Here is a 17645-nt window from a genome sequence, read left to right as displayed (position 1 = left end):
GAGAACTCTTGCAGAGTAAATCTCAGGGACATGGGTTTGGTCGGAGCAAACCAAAGATAGTCCATGATATGACTAGAATTAACATGGTGGGCTCTTTGGCCACAAAAAGATAAATTAGTGAATTGTGCTACAAACTCTTTACAGTGCTCTACAATTCAGGTATCGTTTGTAATTCTTTACTCTTATTACAAATGGATGTTTGGAAATAGCTAAGATACTGCTTTTAGTAACAGACTGTGAAATGATGGATGGTAACACTCCTGAGCATTTATAAAGTGGACTAGTGGTATAGGGGCATATCTCCATGACTTGTTGTAACACATGATAATTTATTAGACAGAAAGCATTTTTTAAAGATCAATTGTATATAAACGCTCCTTGACTTTAAAGTATTGACAACTTCTGCCTCAAGGGGAACTCATTTCTCCCCCTTCTTAGACAGTCATTTTTGAAAGGCCTCAATTATACATCCCAAACCGTGACTGATCACCCCTGAAAATGGAAAATGCAAAGTAAAGAATACCACTCCACTGGCATAAATTGAGAATAAGTGAGTTGCATATCACTCATGAATTGGTATTATTTGGATTTGTTTAATTTATATCATTCACAAAGACCAACTGTATCGCTATCTCTGTTTGGCAATGCTAAAGAGCAGAAGCTAGAAACACGACTGCTAGATAATGTGGGCCAAACTGGGCAGTGACAGATATGCTGTTCTTTGTGAAACACTCATATAAAGCAAGTCATTACATTTTGCTTTTTTTGCTTTCATATTCTTCCTTTTTGTACAGTGGACTTGTTCCATCCATTGGTAAACTTGTGGCATCTTCCTTGTTTAACGATGAATCTGGAGCAAAGGTTCTTTGAGTAAATGCTGGCAATATAAAAAAGAAAAATAAACCTAGATGAATATAATTCCAGGAATGACAAAATCAGCAGTAATCATTGTTTTTTATCTCATTATCTGTAAACTTTACATGGACTGATAGACCTTCAGTGCAGGAATAAACAAATCAGTTTATTTTAATAAAAACTTTCCTATCTTTTTTTTTTTTTTGAAGAGTATCTGAAAGTGGAAGATGTATGCTTGGCCAGGATACAATAATACAAAGCACACAGAACTGTGGAGAGAAAAATCTGAAGCACCTCCTTTGTTACAGAAAAGAAGCGGGAATCCAGGTTTATTGTTTCTACTACTTCTTACCTCTCTTCCGAGCTCCAGGGACCTATATCCAACTATCTGCAAGAAATCTTTCTGCCTGATTTTTAATCTCTGATGTCTGCCCAACCCTTACTCTTTTCCAATGGAAAAGATACACAGATGGAAATTTGGAAATGATACACAGATGTTCCTCAATTTACAATAATGTTAAAATCCAGTAAAACTATAGTAAGTGGGTAGTAAGTATAGAATGCATTTAACACACCTGATATGCCAAACTTTAGCCCTGAGCTCATGGCACCTTACAAGTGCCCAGAGTCCCATCTGCCACTGCCTGCAGTTGGGCAAAATCATCCAAGAACCAAGTGTATCACTTCTGTAAATTGAACAATCCTAAATTGGAACTATCTTGTACCCCTTTGCACAGTTTCTCTAACCTTGGTTTCCTTCTTCTTTAGTTCCGCCTGCTCCTCATTCAATTTAACAGTAAAGTTGTAGTGATTCTACCTCCCCAATTCACCAGAGCCCTTTAGCTTCACATTACCATCACCCTAGTAAGGCTATCATTTTCTCTCTTCCTGTTTTCATCTTGCCCCATTCTCCACATCACAACACAATTTATCTTTCTAAAAGATAAATCATGTCACTCTCCTGTCTAACGCCCTCATTCCCCACCCAACCCAACCCATAACCAATCAGTGAATTTAGAAAAAATACAAATATGACTGTGGCTGAAAAGTTTCCCTTGAGACCTCACCCTCCACCCGCTATTAACTCTCTCACTGAGGGGCAGACCACGCCACTTTCTTCTCTCGCTTCTTCTTACTGCCAGTGTCAGAAAACTCTTCCCAGCCAATTTTAAGTCAATTGGTTCTTGCCATCCAGGTTTCAGGTCCATCTTGAGAAAGTCATAGCAGATGACCAATCTACAGCAGCAGTCCTGTTCCAGGAACTTTGCATCATTTCATCTTCATGGCTGGAAGCATTGTGTTAAATTGCTTACTTGCTTACCTATCTCTTCCTGAAATCTGGTGACTTTTTGTGTTTTGTTCACTACCACACTCCCAGAGTCAGAAAGCCTCGCTCATAGCCTCCTAGGGAATATGACTTGAACAAGAAATAAACTTAGGGATTTTTAAGAGATAGTAATGTTCTTATCTTAGCAGCAGACCAATGTTTTCAGTCCCATAAATCTTTGGCATCTATTCTATAAGTTTGAGGGTAAATTACATATGAAAGAGTCTATTTAGTTAGCTGGGTAGACCCTGATGTACAATTTTGAAGTGAAAAGAGTGTGCTATTCTTGCTGTGAATAAACTATATTTCATCGGAGGGACTTAAACGCCTACTTAAAGGCACCTAAAAACAAGCATTGAAAATACTAAGTTTTCTTTTTATAGCAATCTAAACTGAGGTAAGGAAATACAATAAAGTTCTTTTTAAGCAATTTTCATCGATTTGCCTTTCTGAGAATATCAAATTAAAATTATATGTAAGAATAATTTTTAATTCTCATAATAATCCTTAGATAACGCTTCATCCCTGTGAAAAATCACAGTTCATTCTTTTTGGGATAACCTATCATTTATCTTTAAAAAATTGTTTTTAACAGTTTTAGAGTTTCAAAAAATTTGCAATTTGCAGTTATTTTTAAAATTTAATTTAGAGACACAAACTCTGCAAACAACAAGATTTCTCAAAGAAATCTGATGAGAAGTCGTCAGAATATCACAGACCTCATTCAAATTTGGACTGGTCTTAGCCCCAGGAGTGAAGGCCCTGTCCTCAAGTTGTATGCCTTTAGCCTAAAAGGAGTTATACATGGAGACGAGTGGTCAGTCACTACTTATAAAAGCAAAAATGAGAGTATCAAAAGCTGGTATTATGAGTCTCTCTTACTAAGCCCCCACTGTCTAAAGGCTCAAGGTAATAGAATCCAAGTCTTCTAAAAGAGGGTCCTGAATCACAGCCATAACTTCTAGCTAGCCAGGATAAATTTGTAGTAATCATGGCTCTAAATAATGGATTTCTGTGTTTCTATTTCCAATGGCAATATAAACTTACAATTTATACATTTCTTCCCTTCTTCCTGGCAGAAGGAATCTACCTTTTCTTGAATTGACCTGAACTACACAAAGCTGACATAAATTACTACTTAAAACAAACTTTCATTAATGCTGGATCATTTCAGAGACCACAAATTATGCAGTATTTTCCCATTTCCTTTGTTTTTTCCATGGTCAGTGATTCTACACTTTCACTTGGTCAAAGTTTGACAGGGCACCTAAGTCAGCAGAATGAATGTCCTAGCGTCTACAGCATAGACAAAAGGGTTTCATCCAGTACAAATTTGAACGTGAGTAAGAAGGATCCTGTTCTGCAGGCTCATAAACTCATGTCTACTCAGGACCTTCAGCTATCAACTTCTCAAGTCTTCATATAGACCTAAACTGCTCTAAGCTGAAAAGTCCAATTTTCATGCTTCATTCAGAAGTTAACAAGAACATGCAACACTTGCTAGTCAGACATTAAAAACTGGGCTTTTCTTAGGCAAACACATTATTTTTATAAGAATCCTTATCAGCCAAAGCTGACATACACATATCAAACAATACCAAAGAAAGCCAGCATCCCTCCTAATCCCACAATTCTCCTCCCCAGAGTCAACCACAACAAACTCTTTTAGCTCTATTTTCTATACTTTAATTTTTGTGAGACAAAGAAGCTAATAATGCTATTTCCTAAATGGTTACCTTTAAATTTAGCCACACTCATCCACTTCCCATCATGCCATCCTCCCAGTATAGTCACATCTCAATTTCCAGTTACGTCAATAGTGTTTATGTTATTATCACTACGCAAATATGGCTCACACAACCTAACTGGTATACTATGATCATGCTTCTTTTCTTGACCATTTTTTCCCTCTGGGGTTATTAACAGAGCCATGTTTTTATTTATTTGTTTATTTGTTTATTTATTTATTTGTTTGTTTGTTTATTTATTTATTTATTATTGGCTCTTTCCTAGGACCATCCTTAATAATTTCTCATTGCTTGGCTAGACCTGCTTTATGTCCATTAGTAGTTTTTTTTTTTTCTCCTCTTTCCAATTGCTGACCTGAAACAGATAATAGTTACCAGTTTTCATTTAATTTCTAAAGACTTTCCTGATGGAATCTTTCCTTTCTTCCTTCCAAATGAGAAAATTAAAGTTTAAAAGGACCTACCTGGCAAATAGTGAGACAAGTGAATAAAACAAGACCTGCAAGCAGGCAAATCATCACAAAACTCACGGGGGTTACAAAGATCCGAAAAAGTTCCCAGGGCCAAGGGTAGGGATGGGGAGCTACTGGTAGTGATCATTTCAAAGGAGTGGGAGTCAAAACAAGAAAACAGATTTCCTAACAGCAACACTGGGTTGTGCAACACAACTCCGCAACAGCTTTAGAGGGAAAATCATTTACAATCTAGAATTTTATAGTTAGCCAAAATCTCAGTCAAGTGTGAGTGTAAGAAATATGCTTTTAGATAAACAAAAACTGAAACCATTTACCTCCCATTCTTTGGTGTGCTCCTACAAAAAGACTGGAATGAGCAAGAGGAAGGCATGGATTCTGAGAAACATGGCCATCAGAGCAGAGAGGGGGTGAAGAAAAAAAATCTCAGGATTATTGCTCTGCAGCAGATAATTGTTGGGTGGGGCCTTTAATTCTGCATACTTTTCTCCTCTGTTCCTAAGAGTCTCACTATGTATTGTCCCTCTTGAATTGATTTTCTAAATATCTACTGTTTCACTTCTTTTTCCTCTACTTTTTGTGATTTTCTCAACTTTGATACCTTTGTATCTTGTCATGTTTTAAATTTCTTTGTCCTCTATCTTGTATTTACTTTTCATTGCATCTTGCTCTTATTTTCAATGTACATGAGAGTTTTTCTTACGTCTCTAAGGGTATTATTGATATTTTAAAAGACATTTTCTTTTCTCTATATCATCAGTTTGCTGTACATTCCATTGTTTTCTTTTTTGGCTCTTATAGCTCTCCTTTTTAATGTTAGAGTATAAAGAAAAATTACAGGACAATTTCTACAGCTAAGGTAAAATAAATTTTATGCTACAAATATGGAGATGTATTTGGTAACCCTAATCCACTTCTAAAATACCACATTGTGAAAAATGTATAGAAAATTCAAGGTTCATCAGAAGCAGAAAAGAATGAATATTTCTAGAATAAGTTTAATTCAACCACTTAAAATGATTAACAACAAGGTACTTATTAAAATTATAAAATATATCCTTGAAAACACAGAAATAGGTGTTGGGGGGAAGATCATAAAACAAAACTAGTCAAAAACTATATATCTAGGAAGCAGTAATTATTAATAGTAAATTTATCAACAAATTAATAAAGATGTTTATTTTAAGTGAAATTTTGCACTGAGTTTTTAAATATTGACTATACTAAGTATTTTCCTATTCAGATTATGTTCTCAATATATTTTCCTAGCCTCAGTTAACTTTATTTCCTTTTGCTCGTTGTATTTATATGGAAATCTATGACTTCCTGTGAGAAATATATCTGAGAGAAATGACCACAGCTGTTCATATAATGCTACTGAGTGGGAAGGCAGACAGTTTCTTTCAATGCCTGTCAAAATATGAAATAAAATTCCAAACATCTTGATTCCACCCCCCAATCCCACCCAATGTCTTTGGACCATCTCCTTTTAGGTGACTTTCTATGATATCTCATAAAAGTCATGGCAAAATTAATTAGCAGAACTGTGAGCTCCATGCTCACACAATGGCTCTGTTTATCTCCAAGCTATTGAATATCTTAATGGATGGGATGCTATGAAGTTTAGTGGTGCTTTGCCCCTACTTTCTTCCTTTATGTTTACATAATCAGACAGAACTGAAGAAAGTTTTCCACTGTTTAGTATGAAAAATTTAAAAATTGGCCTATGTGTATATGAGATTCCGAGTTACAATAACTAACTTGATATATGGTCCATACTGAAGGATGACTGCCAGATTAGAAAAGCAGAGGGTTTATGCAGATATATAAAATCAGTTGGTAAAATAGTTAGGATGGGAAAGAGAAAATGCTTAGCTTTTGGAATAAAAATAATCATGATATAATAAAAACCAAAACATTTATCAGAAACTGATAAATATTTATTCAATGAATCCATGAATATAAATCAGCAAAAATGAGAGTTATCACTTTTGAATTTGACCTACTTCCTTGTGGCTTATTTTGCTATTTTCTTCTATAGCAATCTACCTTTTCAAAATGACAGAGTTGTCAAATTTAATGTACAAGACCCTATGCTTATGCTAAACTGAAGACCTAAATGGCTACCTAAATGTGAATCCATGAAATAATATTCGGACAAAAGTGAAATTAAACAGCTCATATACTCATTCAGTCAACATTAATTGAGTACTTATTAGGTACCAATTACTATGAAGGATGCCGAAAAACAGTGGTGAGCAAAACAGACATCATCCCTATCATCACAGAGTTCATTCTTGAGAGGGAGAAGAAGAAGTAAATAAAAAGCTGCTCAAATAACAAATAACTACATAATTGTTCTGAGAAGGGTTTTAAAGGGAAAAGGTAATATGTGTGGGTTCTCATAACAGAAACCATACTTAAAATGGTAGGTTATGAGGCTTGTTTATGGATGTAACATAGAGCTGAAGCTTGTAGAACAAGTAGAGTAGGGAAGAGAAGGGACATGGAAGGTGATGGTATCCTGGGTCAACGGATTCACCACTTGCTAATGTTGCTGGCATTTTAACGTTTACACTATATTCACAGAATGAAATACAGCTGGAATTAATATTAGTATCCTTATTCTTTGCACAGGTTTAGGCATTTCTGCATAGTTCTATGCAAAGACTTATCACTCTTTGATGATTCGAATTTTATTTTAATACCATCTAAATGCATTTGCCCACTCATCCAAAATTACTGCGGGTGATTCATTTTAAGTTCTTCTGAGAAGTGTAAACTTTTAAAAAGAAATGCCCAAAAATAGATGACTGGATCAAGAAGATGTGGTACATATATACCATGGAATATTACTCAGCATTCAAAAAAGATAAACACATGCAATTTGCAGCAACATGGATGGCGCTGGAAGGGATCATGCTCAGCGAAATAAGCCAGAAAGAAAAAGAAAAATACCGGATGGTCTCACTCATAGCAGGAATCTAGAAAACTTAAATAAGGGACCAGGAAAATGAATAACTATAAGAAAGTGAAAATCAAAATCAACAAAAAACTATGAACCAGAGACACTTTTAGGGGGGCGGGGGCGGGAGGGGAGGGATTGGGGTCAGAATGGGGGGGGGGCTGCAATTGTATGGGGAATATAACAATAAAATTTATTATCTAAAATAAATAAATAAATAAATAAATTTAAAAAAGGGAAAAAAATTAAGGGATTCTATCATTTTTTCAGTAAAATGGGGTAATATTATAAATGACCTTGGGAACATTAATTGTATGTTTCATAAGGAGAATTTTTTCAAGCCCACAACATGAATATTACTATCATGTTCTGGCTGTCCACTTTACTTTTTCCATGAGTTGCATTTTTAAAAAATCCAATTTAAAAACTGGTATAAGACTTCATTACTTACAGTTTAAGTGTGAAAATCGTGGACTAGACAGGAAGCTACCCTGATCCTGCCAAGAGGTTGAATGATCTAACCCATGAACATGGCAACTTTCAGCAAAGCTTCTGTCACCCTGAAAAAAAGTACAGATTTCAGTAAAAGGATTACAACATGCAAGGATCAGGATTCCTTTAAATGCACTGAAAATAAAATGGAACCCCAACATACCAGCAATGCCACATCATGATTTAATACAATTATAACTTTTGTAAAAAAATAAGTGCACATTAAAGAAAATATGGAACTGAAGAAAAGGAAAACCACCTGTAGTCATAACAGCCTGACATATTTTGTTCCAGTCTTTTTTTCCTGTGGATCAGATTTGTAAACATTGTTATAAAACTTTGTTTATTTCCATTAACACTATTAACGTTTTTGAAGTCATTCTATTATCCTAACCTTTGGTTTATGTGTTACTCATATATTTTCTAGTGGATATTTGATGCTTTGCTCAGCTATTGCTTTAATGGGCGTTTAGGTGGTTTTCAATGTTTTACTTCTATAAATAACTCTGTGGGGAATATCTTTAAATTTATAACATTTTCCATATTTAGAACTATTCCTTATGACAAATTGTTAGGTGGAAATACTGGGTCAATAAAAACAATCTGATATTTTTAAATACATTTAGCTAGACTGCTTTCCATAATAATTATACTAATCCTCTTAGTCATTCAACAAATATTTAATAGATAAATAAAAGTGACACAGAAAATATTCCTCTTTTCATGGAATGTATGAATGTGCCCTTTTCCCCAAATCTTAGCTAAAAATGGAATCATAACCAAATAATTTTCCTAATTAAAAAGATTTTAAAAGGATGCTTCAATATACTTTCCTGTGATAAGTAGTAAAATTGCAATGTTTTTCTCTTGAATGTTTTTTAACTATTTACTACACTTCATTATTTTCTTTCTTTTACTCATTCATTCAACAGTAATTTATTGGGTCCCTACTATGTGTTGGTCAAAGAGCAAATAAAACATTAAGGAATATGGGCAGGGCATCTAGTTAGCAGAAAAGCTTTAAGTAAATAAATTGTCTACACAGAAAACACAATGAAAATCTATGATACAGGCTTTAAGAAAAGGAATAGGAAGAACTAAATTTAGATTTGAGGTTCTGAAAAGGCCCCTGTGGGTGTGATATTTGACTGCAAGGTAAGTAGAAACAAATGAATCAACCAGTTGAAAACTTGAGGGTGGAGGCTAGGAAAGTGGGAGGTAAGTGGGGGAAGAGACAGTGGCAGGGAACCATGTTCCAGACCCCTGTGGTGGTGCCCAGTGAGCCCATGGTGCCCATGGTGCAAGCCCCATGGCTTGGGCACGGTGAGTATGGGGAAGTGGTTACAATGAAATCCAGAGGCTGGATTTGGATTTGGGATTTTTTTTCCTTAGGCATAATCAGAAGACAACCAAAGGCTTTAAGGAAAGGAATGACATGCTTTAATTTTTATTTTTCAAATATTACTCTGATCTCTTGTTAGTGTGCAGAATAGTGTGGCACAATTGTGGAGAATTACAGGTGTTTTAGTGATGGGATAGAGAACTATGATGACCATCTGAGGGGAGAAATTCTATACTGTTAAAATATTAACAAGGATGTAAAAAAATGTTAAAAGTATGACCACAACCCTCAGATGTTCAAGATGATCAGATTTCATGCACCAAAAAGGAGTTTAGGTGCTTTTAAGATGAAGGCCTGAGGTTTTTAACCAAATGATTTTTGGTTTTCACAAACTATGGGGATTTCATAAGTAAATAAAGTATCTAAAAACTCGATAAAAAATTTTAGGATCTCTGGTAAGAAAAGGATATACATTATGCCCCAACTGTATCACAAGAGCTACTTCAGGATAGGTTGACATGGGGCAACTAGAGGCAGGGATAAAGCTAGCTAGTACAGCTATGATGTGAAATACTAAAGGCTTGGGTGGAGCTGGAAGATATACCAATGGAGAGAAGAGTTATGTTCTCAGCCAGAGCTGGAAATCCCCATAGATTCTATATGATGGATGAATGAGAAAAGCATTAAGAAATGATTTCCCACTAAAAATGTCTTCATGGTTATGCACCAATAACAGAGGGAAAAATGAGGAAGAGCAAACACTCATGTTTTGCCTGTGACATCTGGGCTGAGAAAGACAGTGAGAGGCCAGGAGGGAGATGCCCGGTTGAACGTGTGGCCCAATGAAGCACATGGCATAGTGATGACTCAAAAAGGTGCCTGCCAGAGGAAGGATGAAACAAATACACAGAGATATTGAAATCCTATTCGTTCTTCCTAAGAGGCATAGTTTTAAATTTCTAACACAAAATCAACAGGCATAAAAGCATAAACTGTGATGTTCACAAAAAAGGACATATTTTTATAAATTTATATTTGTAATTATGGAACCAGATTCTTGACATGACAGTTAACATATGACCCTGACATATTTCATTCTTAGGAAATTTGGAAAATAAAAATATGAAGAAAAAAAGCAACAAATTAAAAATAAACATAATAGCGTAATTTAAGGGTTATTTCTTCCAGTTCTTTGAAAACATCTCTTTTTTGGGCCCATCAAGTCACTGGTTACATGTACAAAGGATGCATTTGCAAACACCCTCTTGTTCAAAAAGACACACATAATTTAATAAGTCAAAGTGATGACAAAACATAATTTAGAAAGATAGCCAGTCCTCTTCTGTTTTATTTTAATCCACCATAATTATTATTTATTTAAAATGATATTTATTGAACATTGCACCGAAACTTTATATGTTTCAGGTTTGGAACATTATAAGTAAACAATTATAATACACTTTTTTTTCAAAGATTTATTTATACATACAAGAATGAGGGTACAGGCCAGAGGTGTGGGGTGGGGGTGAGAGGACCCACCAGAGACAAAGTGGGGAACAGAACAGGCAGATTGACTGAAGTACACTGCTGAGGAGAACAGCGGGTGAGACAGGAGAGGTCTGCTGTACCATGTGGGTCACATTCCTGTATGGGTATTGAACTCGTGCTGCACTAGCTGTGGATAGCTTCACAGTGCTGTGCTTAATTAACCCCTTGCGCCACCAGGGAGGCCCCTATACTACATTTTTATATTAAGATCACCACTCCTCTGTCATTTAAGATTACACAAAGGAATTTTCTCTATCATTTTGGTTATACCACAGTTTATATTACTAATCTCTTATTGTTAGAAATTCAATGATTTCAGTTTTTTCTCTATATTAAACAGTTGATATAAACAGCCTTACTATGCAAAAAAATACTTTCTAGTCCTCCAACTATATAATGATATTTGTGAAATTTCTGTGTAAGTAAATTTTACAAGGTAATTGACTATAAGATGGATATTTTGTTCTAATTCTTATCTTTTAATCAAACACATAAATATTAAAAAGGAATTTCTGTGTAAGTAAATTTTACAAGGTAATTGACTATAAGATGGATATTTTGTTCTAATTCTTATCTTTTAATCAAACATGTAAATATTAAAAAGGAAGTATTAGTTCAAAAGGTAGAGTCTGCAATTTTAGTAACCTTAGTTTTTGCTTTTTACAAATTATTATATCCTTAGCACACAAGAACCTTTTTTTTTTTTTTTTTATTGCTGTCTCAACAAGCCAGTTAGCCAGAATTCCCTGCAAAAATTCTAATATTTTCCCTGGGTTTCTTCCACTTCTCTTTCATAACCCTCATTGTAATTGGTTTCTTAAAAGCTGTTCCAACCTGACTAAATCACTGCTAAACTGATCTCTAATGATTAATATTTAATGATGCCCACCAAGTATTTTTCTCTCAGGAATAATATAAGTTCAAAGTTCATAAGACAAATGATACATTTAATTTTTAAAAAAATTTAATTTATCCAACTGTTCCCCTGGAGAAAAGGAATCTGTGGCAGAAATGTTTTCTTGAATTTGTCACTAGTTTAACAATGCACTGTCCCTCCATCTCTTTTCCACATTTAATTCCCAACTCTCCATCAGTGATTAAAAAAACAACCTCTTCCTCGGTAAGTTTTATTCCTATTTGCAAGTTCAATCTGTGCAGACAGCTTCTTAAAGTCTGTCCCTCATACCTCAATCTGCATGGCTGCTGTTTAGCTTTTAACCTCCACGAGGGTAAGGTTGTATCTCTATCTATTCATCCTCAAATTCTACAATTGAATCCAGAGTCGACTGCATTATTGGAACTCAATAATGGTTTATACGATCATTTCTAGACCAAAGCTCAAAAAAGGAAAGTTTGCTGGCGTGGAAAAATGGAAATAAGAGACCGCCATTCTCACATTCTCAGAGTCCTCATGTAAAAAAGTGAGAGCAGCAGAAGAGAGCATCTCTGAATCCTCTTGTCACGGACATTTTATGATTATAATCTAAAGAGAACCACTGAAAGACCCATATTTCTCACTATGCAAACTTTCTTTGCCACAGAAATCCAAATTTACACAACAATGCTACAAACAAAAAGCAACACTCATCCACAGAAGAGCAGACTCATGAAAATGCCTGCTAAATCAGGTTGATACATTTATCTTTATGCATTTGGTATTTTATTGTATAAAATTCAATATTCCTAGCAACTCGCTAATGAAAAAGAATTTAGTCAGTTGATTTTTGTTTTTGTTTTTTTACCTACTTCAGACTTGTTTCCTCATGATTTTAATTCATTTTTAGAAACCAAATCTACCTACAATGGAAAAATATTTGCCATAAACAAGGACACCCAAAAGAATGAGCCACTCACTTGGGAAACAGAGGTAGAAGGCATGAATGGTGGTGCCCTATTGGAAACAGTTAATATTCTTTTCAAGGAAGAATTTTAAAGAAAATAGCGATTACTCACATGAATTTTATGTATTTATTGAAACCTAGTAAGATAATTAAGTAGTATTCCTCATGTTAGTTTGGACTGGAGATGATTAAAAATGCTATCTTTATGGGTGAATATCTTTAGTCTTTCCTACTTAATGCCCATAAGTTATTTGGAAGGGTGAAAGCATGTGGCTTGATAAGGACCGAGGTTTGGATTCCTAAATACGGACTTTTGATCCACTGCTATTTTCACTCATTATAACAGAAAAGTCCCAACTCATATTTGGCCTCCTTTTTTTTTTTTTTTAACTTTTAAAGAGCAAGGTGAAATCGATGAGTTTAATATTATGGCTAACATGTTAGTCTTGGTCACTTTGAAAAAATAAAAATTCTTCACATTTCAGCATGATTTGATAGCCTGTAATTCAAATGTGGCATTTAAGCATTACTGAAAAAATAGCAATTAAATTTTTGTTAGAAATTCAGAAAGACCGAAGCTAAAAAATATTCACCAACAATTTTACATAATGTATGCTTACCGTACATTCTGGAGTCAGAGATGAGATAATGTATGACCTCAAAAGTCATGCAATCCAGTAGAATGGCATTTCCCAAGTTTCAGTATTCACCTAGAGTTATACATACTATTTTTATGGTATTAACATTAAGATTGCCTTATATCCTAAATCTCTATATAGGAGAGGCTTGAAGCATGGCCAATCATTTGGGCTTAGGGGAAGCATGGAGCTATGTTTGCAAAGGAATCTGCATAGGTTTTCTTATCAAAGCCTGGAAAGTGGTGGTTACAAATGAGATGACTGGGGTATTTATGGAGTTGAAGTTCCCTCAAGTCCCTCAAAGTCCCCCATGGATGCATTACTGTTCCCAAGTCATGCTTGTAAAATTACTCGAACAGTACATTCATGATATATCTTAATAATCATTAAATAAATACCAGTGCAGGGGGCTACCCTGGTGGCGCAACGGTTGAGTGCTGGGCTGTGAAGCTGCCTGCATCCTCTGCAGCGCTGGTTCGATCCCCACCCCCCGGCGAGGGTCCCACATGGTGCGCAGACCTCTCCTGCCGCCCACTGCTTCCCTCAGCAGTGTATTTCATCAGTCTGCCTGTTCTCTTCCCCACTCTGGCTCTGGTGAATTCTCTCACCCTCCCACTCTTCTGACTGTACCCAGTGCTTGTATAAATAAATAAATAAATCTTCAATATAAATAAATAAATACCAGTACAATCCTGAATCGCACCAGGAATTGTACATAACATGTTTTTAAAGCTACTATTGTAGACGATCTAAGAAACAGCTTACCTAACAGAGAGAGTGCTAATAGCCAGTAATGGCTCCGAGCAAAGCACAAACCATGGAGCCACTCAAGGAAGGAGATACAGCTTCCAGGCGCAAAACATACGTAGGGTATACAGGTGCTTACTATGAATAAATATGATAAAGGCAAACTCTGCCTTCATAAACTGTGCTGAAAGCCTTTATCAACACATCCTCACCTACCTCATCCTGTAAAACATCTGCTTCTTTAAAAAAGAAGTTGCCTATGAACTCTTCAACAAGAAATTAAAAATGATTTTCCTTCCAGGAGGAGGAAAGATGGGAACAAATCATGCCTTCTGCGATTTTACTTAAAAATGCAATGCTAATTAAAACCACGTATTTAATGAGAGCAAAAAAGGGCAGGTAGCAAATGGGGATTTCTTGGATAAATCCATGCTCCTCTGTGGATTCAGATTAGCAGCCCTGCATTACTGGCTGACTCTTGAACATTCTGTTCTATTTGAAACAGCTGTTCTATTTGGGACAGCAAGGAAACGTGAATGTCCTACAGAAAACCACTCAAGCCTAATGAAAGAGAGGTGATGGAATACTTCTGTTGTCTACTTGGAGATGGAGAAAATGTGTCAGATTTAGCTTTGAATTGACTTATAAATACAAGCTTTTAGGTCACGCTTTGTCAGGAATGTGCTCAGCTTAGCACAATTATTATCTTATGCTCTCAGCCATTGTGGAGGTTGGTTCTGCTGAAAATTCAATAGCTTTCTAGAAATCTGATTATTTGTATCCTGATGATTGCTATCGCAGTCAACAGGAGGTGGGCTTGAGCCTGGGCTGAGAGAGAACCTGCATTAGGTACACTCCCTGCAGAGTGAGCCTGTTGGCTGCTTCACTGTTTTCTTACATCAGCAACAACATGAAGGAAGCCAGCTGCCATCAGGTTTGGCAATTCCAAGGTGATTTGTCTGTCACAAGTCAGGGTTCCATAACTGTAATGCTAATAGCGATCCTCTTTCAAGCAGATGTGGGTAAAACCCTTCTGAATACCTTATCACAAAACTCTTCTCAAAGGACTCTGGAACATATGTCTGCTCTCTGAATTTCCACTGAAGTTTACTGGTGTTTCCTTTCCAGCATGTACCCTTTTCTCCTACACTATAGTTAGTGCAAAGGTGCTGAAGTCCTAAGGGTGGTAGTAAGACTTTTTTAATATGCCCTTTTCTTTAGTCCCTAGCACAGTGACTTACTGAGTAGAAATGCCACACATATTTTTTGAATGTGGAATTTTAAAAACAATAATGATAACAACAAATGGGAATACTCTATAATTGGAATGCAAGCGCCCAAAGAGCAGGGGTCTATGTCCCTGGTGATCACTGTTGGCCAGTAAATCTACCATCATCTAGTAAGTTCTTCGCACTCAATGAGTATTTGTTGAATGACCAGGTAAGTATGATGACTTTCCAAAGAGTTTGGGCAGTAATTATTTGATTGGCAAATAAAAAGAGGAAATAATTTACATAGTGTGTAAAGGAAGAGAGAGAGTAGTAGATTGGTAATTTCTTCTTTCACCAGACTAGGGATTGGCAAGAATTTTTATAGGGTGTCAGACAGTAAATATAATAGGCCTTGTGGGCTATACAGATTCACTTGCAACTACTAAACTCTATTTTACACTAATTATAATAAAGTAAAAATCAAAATTAACAAGCAACTATAAACCAGAGACACAATATGGGGGGGGGGTGAGGGAGGAGGAAGTAGGATGAAAACAAGGGGAGTGGGAATTGTATGGGGACTATAACCATGACGAAAACGCACACATTGTGCAAAAATGAAAAATGACGTAAAAAATATATAAAATAAAAAACAAACAAAAAAACAGAGTGTGAAAGCAGTCATGAATAATATGTAAACAATGTGGGTGTATTCCCATAAAAATGTCCATTACAGGGCCTCCCCTGGTAGTGCAGCGGTTGAGCACTGGGCTGCGAGGCTGCCCGCAGCCTCTGCAGCGCCAGTTGGTTCCCCGGCCACTGGCGAGGGTCCCACAAAAAAAAAAAAAAAAAAAAAGTCCATTACAAAGCAGTCAGCAGGTGACATTTGGCCCATAGCTGGTATTTTGCTGTACCAAGACAGCTGTACACAAATTATCTGTTAGGATTAAGATCACTAGGTAACTATTCCCTACTTGATGGATGACCACACCTTCTATCTCTCATCTGTCCTATGTCCCCACCTCAATAGATAGTGAAGTGCTTTGCAATATGGTAGCTGCTCCGTACATGTTTGTTGAATTAAAGTGAATCTTACACTAACTGAATTCCAGGAACCAATGGTTTCAGTAGAACCAGAAACTCAATCCTGCAATGTATCTTTTCTTTGAATTCTGTCCTAGCAAAACATGGGAGAAGTTAGGAGTTGATGAAATAACATCTCATCAAACAAATGTAGTAAGTGGAGCACCTTCTCTCATGACAGAAAGTTACAATCCCTCCTATTTTTCAGGATGTCAATTACTAATTCAAAGAAACTCTTTTGAATATCTATCCATGAAGCCAAGAAATTAATGACTTGACTCTTTTACATACAGTTAAGCTCATGCTTTTTTTGAAGTTGCCTCTTTTCTCAGTGTTTAAATTACTTATTTTGGGAAAAAGTAAAGCAGATGATCATTGGTATTTGTAATTTGTAAAATGTAGCCCCTCTTTTCCCCTCCAATGACTAAAAATCATGAGGTATTTTCATGAGTTTTGTGTTAGATGAGTACATTATTTCAGGCCAGAAATTTGACACATACGATGATAGTCCACAAATGATCAGTGAGCTAGATCAATATTTAAAAATGTTTAAGCAGTATGCATGTAGAATAATGTCATCACAAAATATAAATTGTGGCCTTTCCTGCACCTTGCACTATCTACTTGCAAGTTTCCAAACGTATTTCTCATTTTACTAAGTGTTGACTTCACTTACAAACCAGGCCTGATTTCCTCTTTGGCTACAAATATAATTTTAAATATAACTCCAATGTGATAATTTGCTAAACATGTGAAACCTTCTTGGCTTTGCCAGATGATACTATGGAAACTGCACTGATTTATGGCAATCTTGGTGCCATGAGACAGCACTGATTTACCTGATAGTAAATCTAATTACATTGGGAAATAATGTTTTAAATGTTTCATTTACTCTGTTGAACTAAGAGACATCTATAGTGCTTATGTGTTTTTGTAGAAAACAGACTTTTACTTATTAAAAAATGTAATCCTACATTTGGTGACTTTTAGAAAAATTAAGGTATATGAAGTGCAATTTTAAATTCTAATAGTCTAATGGTGGAGGACACTGATTACTGACTTTAGTCAGATCCAAGTTTTCATCCTGATTCAACCTTGAATTGCTGTTAACTATGCTTTCTTCAGTGGTAATAGGAAGTTACTACTGAGGGGTTGCCAGTCTGATAGAGTTCTGTGAGGAGCAAATGAGATAATGCATATAATGTGACATTTCATGTGGTTTGTTTCATTTCATGCGGTTTGCTCAAATATGAGTAGTGGTTATTATTAGCTATTGTTGCCTAAGTCTTGCACTTCAGTTGAATGTTAGCATCATTCCGTTAAGTGATAGAGAAATGCTTGAGTATATAGGACTTCATGGGAATGTTGAAGGATA

The 17645-nt window shown here is 35.7% G+C and overlaps 1 protein-coding gene across 1 annotated transcript in view; it reads right to left on the bottom strand.

Annotated features, from left to right (window-relative positions):
• Window positions 1-749: 749 nt before the first annotated feature.
• The window catches only part of CEP128 (centrosomal protein 128), a gene marked incomplete at its 3' end in the record, with an annotated part of 367236 nt that continues 350340 nt past the window's right edge, over window positions 750-17645 (bottom strand). Inside the window, exons 22-23 of the mRNA XM_084240528.1 lie at window positions 7820-7928; window positions 750-877 (exon numbers count right to left, since the gene is read on the bottom strand). Of these exons, the coding sequence (XP_084096654.1) occupies window positions 750-877; window positions 7820-7928 (237 nt within the window). The remainder of the gene's footprint in view (window positions 878-7819; window positions 7929-17645) is intronic.

Source organism: Talpa europaea (genome assembly GCF_964194135.1).
Source record: "Talpa europaea genome assembly, chromosome: 8".
NCBI classification, from domain to species: domain Eukaryota; kingdom Metazoa; phylum Chordata; class Mammalia; order Eulipotyphla; family Talpidae; genus Talpa; species Talpa europaea.
The sequence above is the reverse complement of the archived record's forward strand: the minus strand, read 5'-3'. Positions and strand labels throughout refer to the sequence as shown.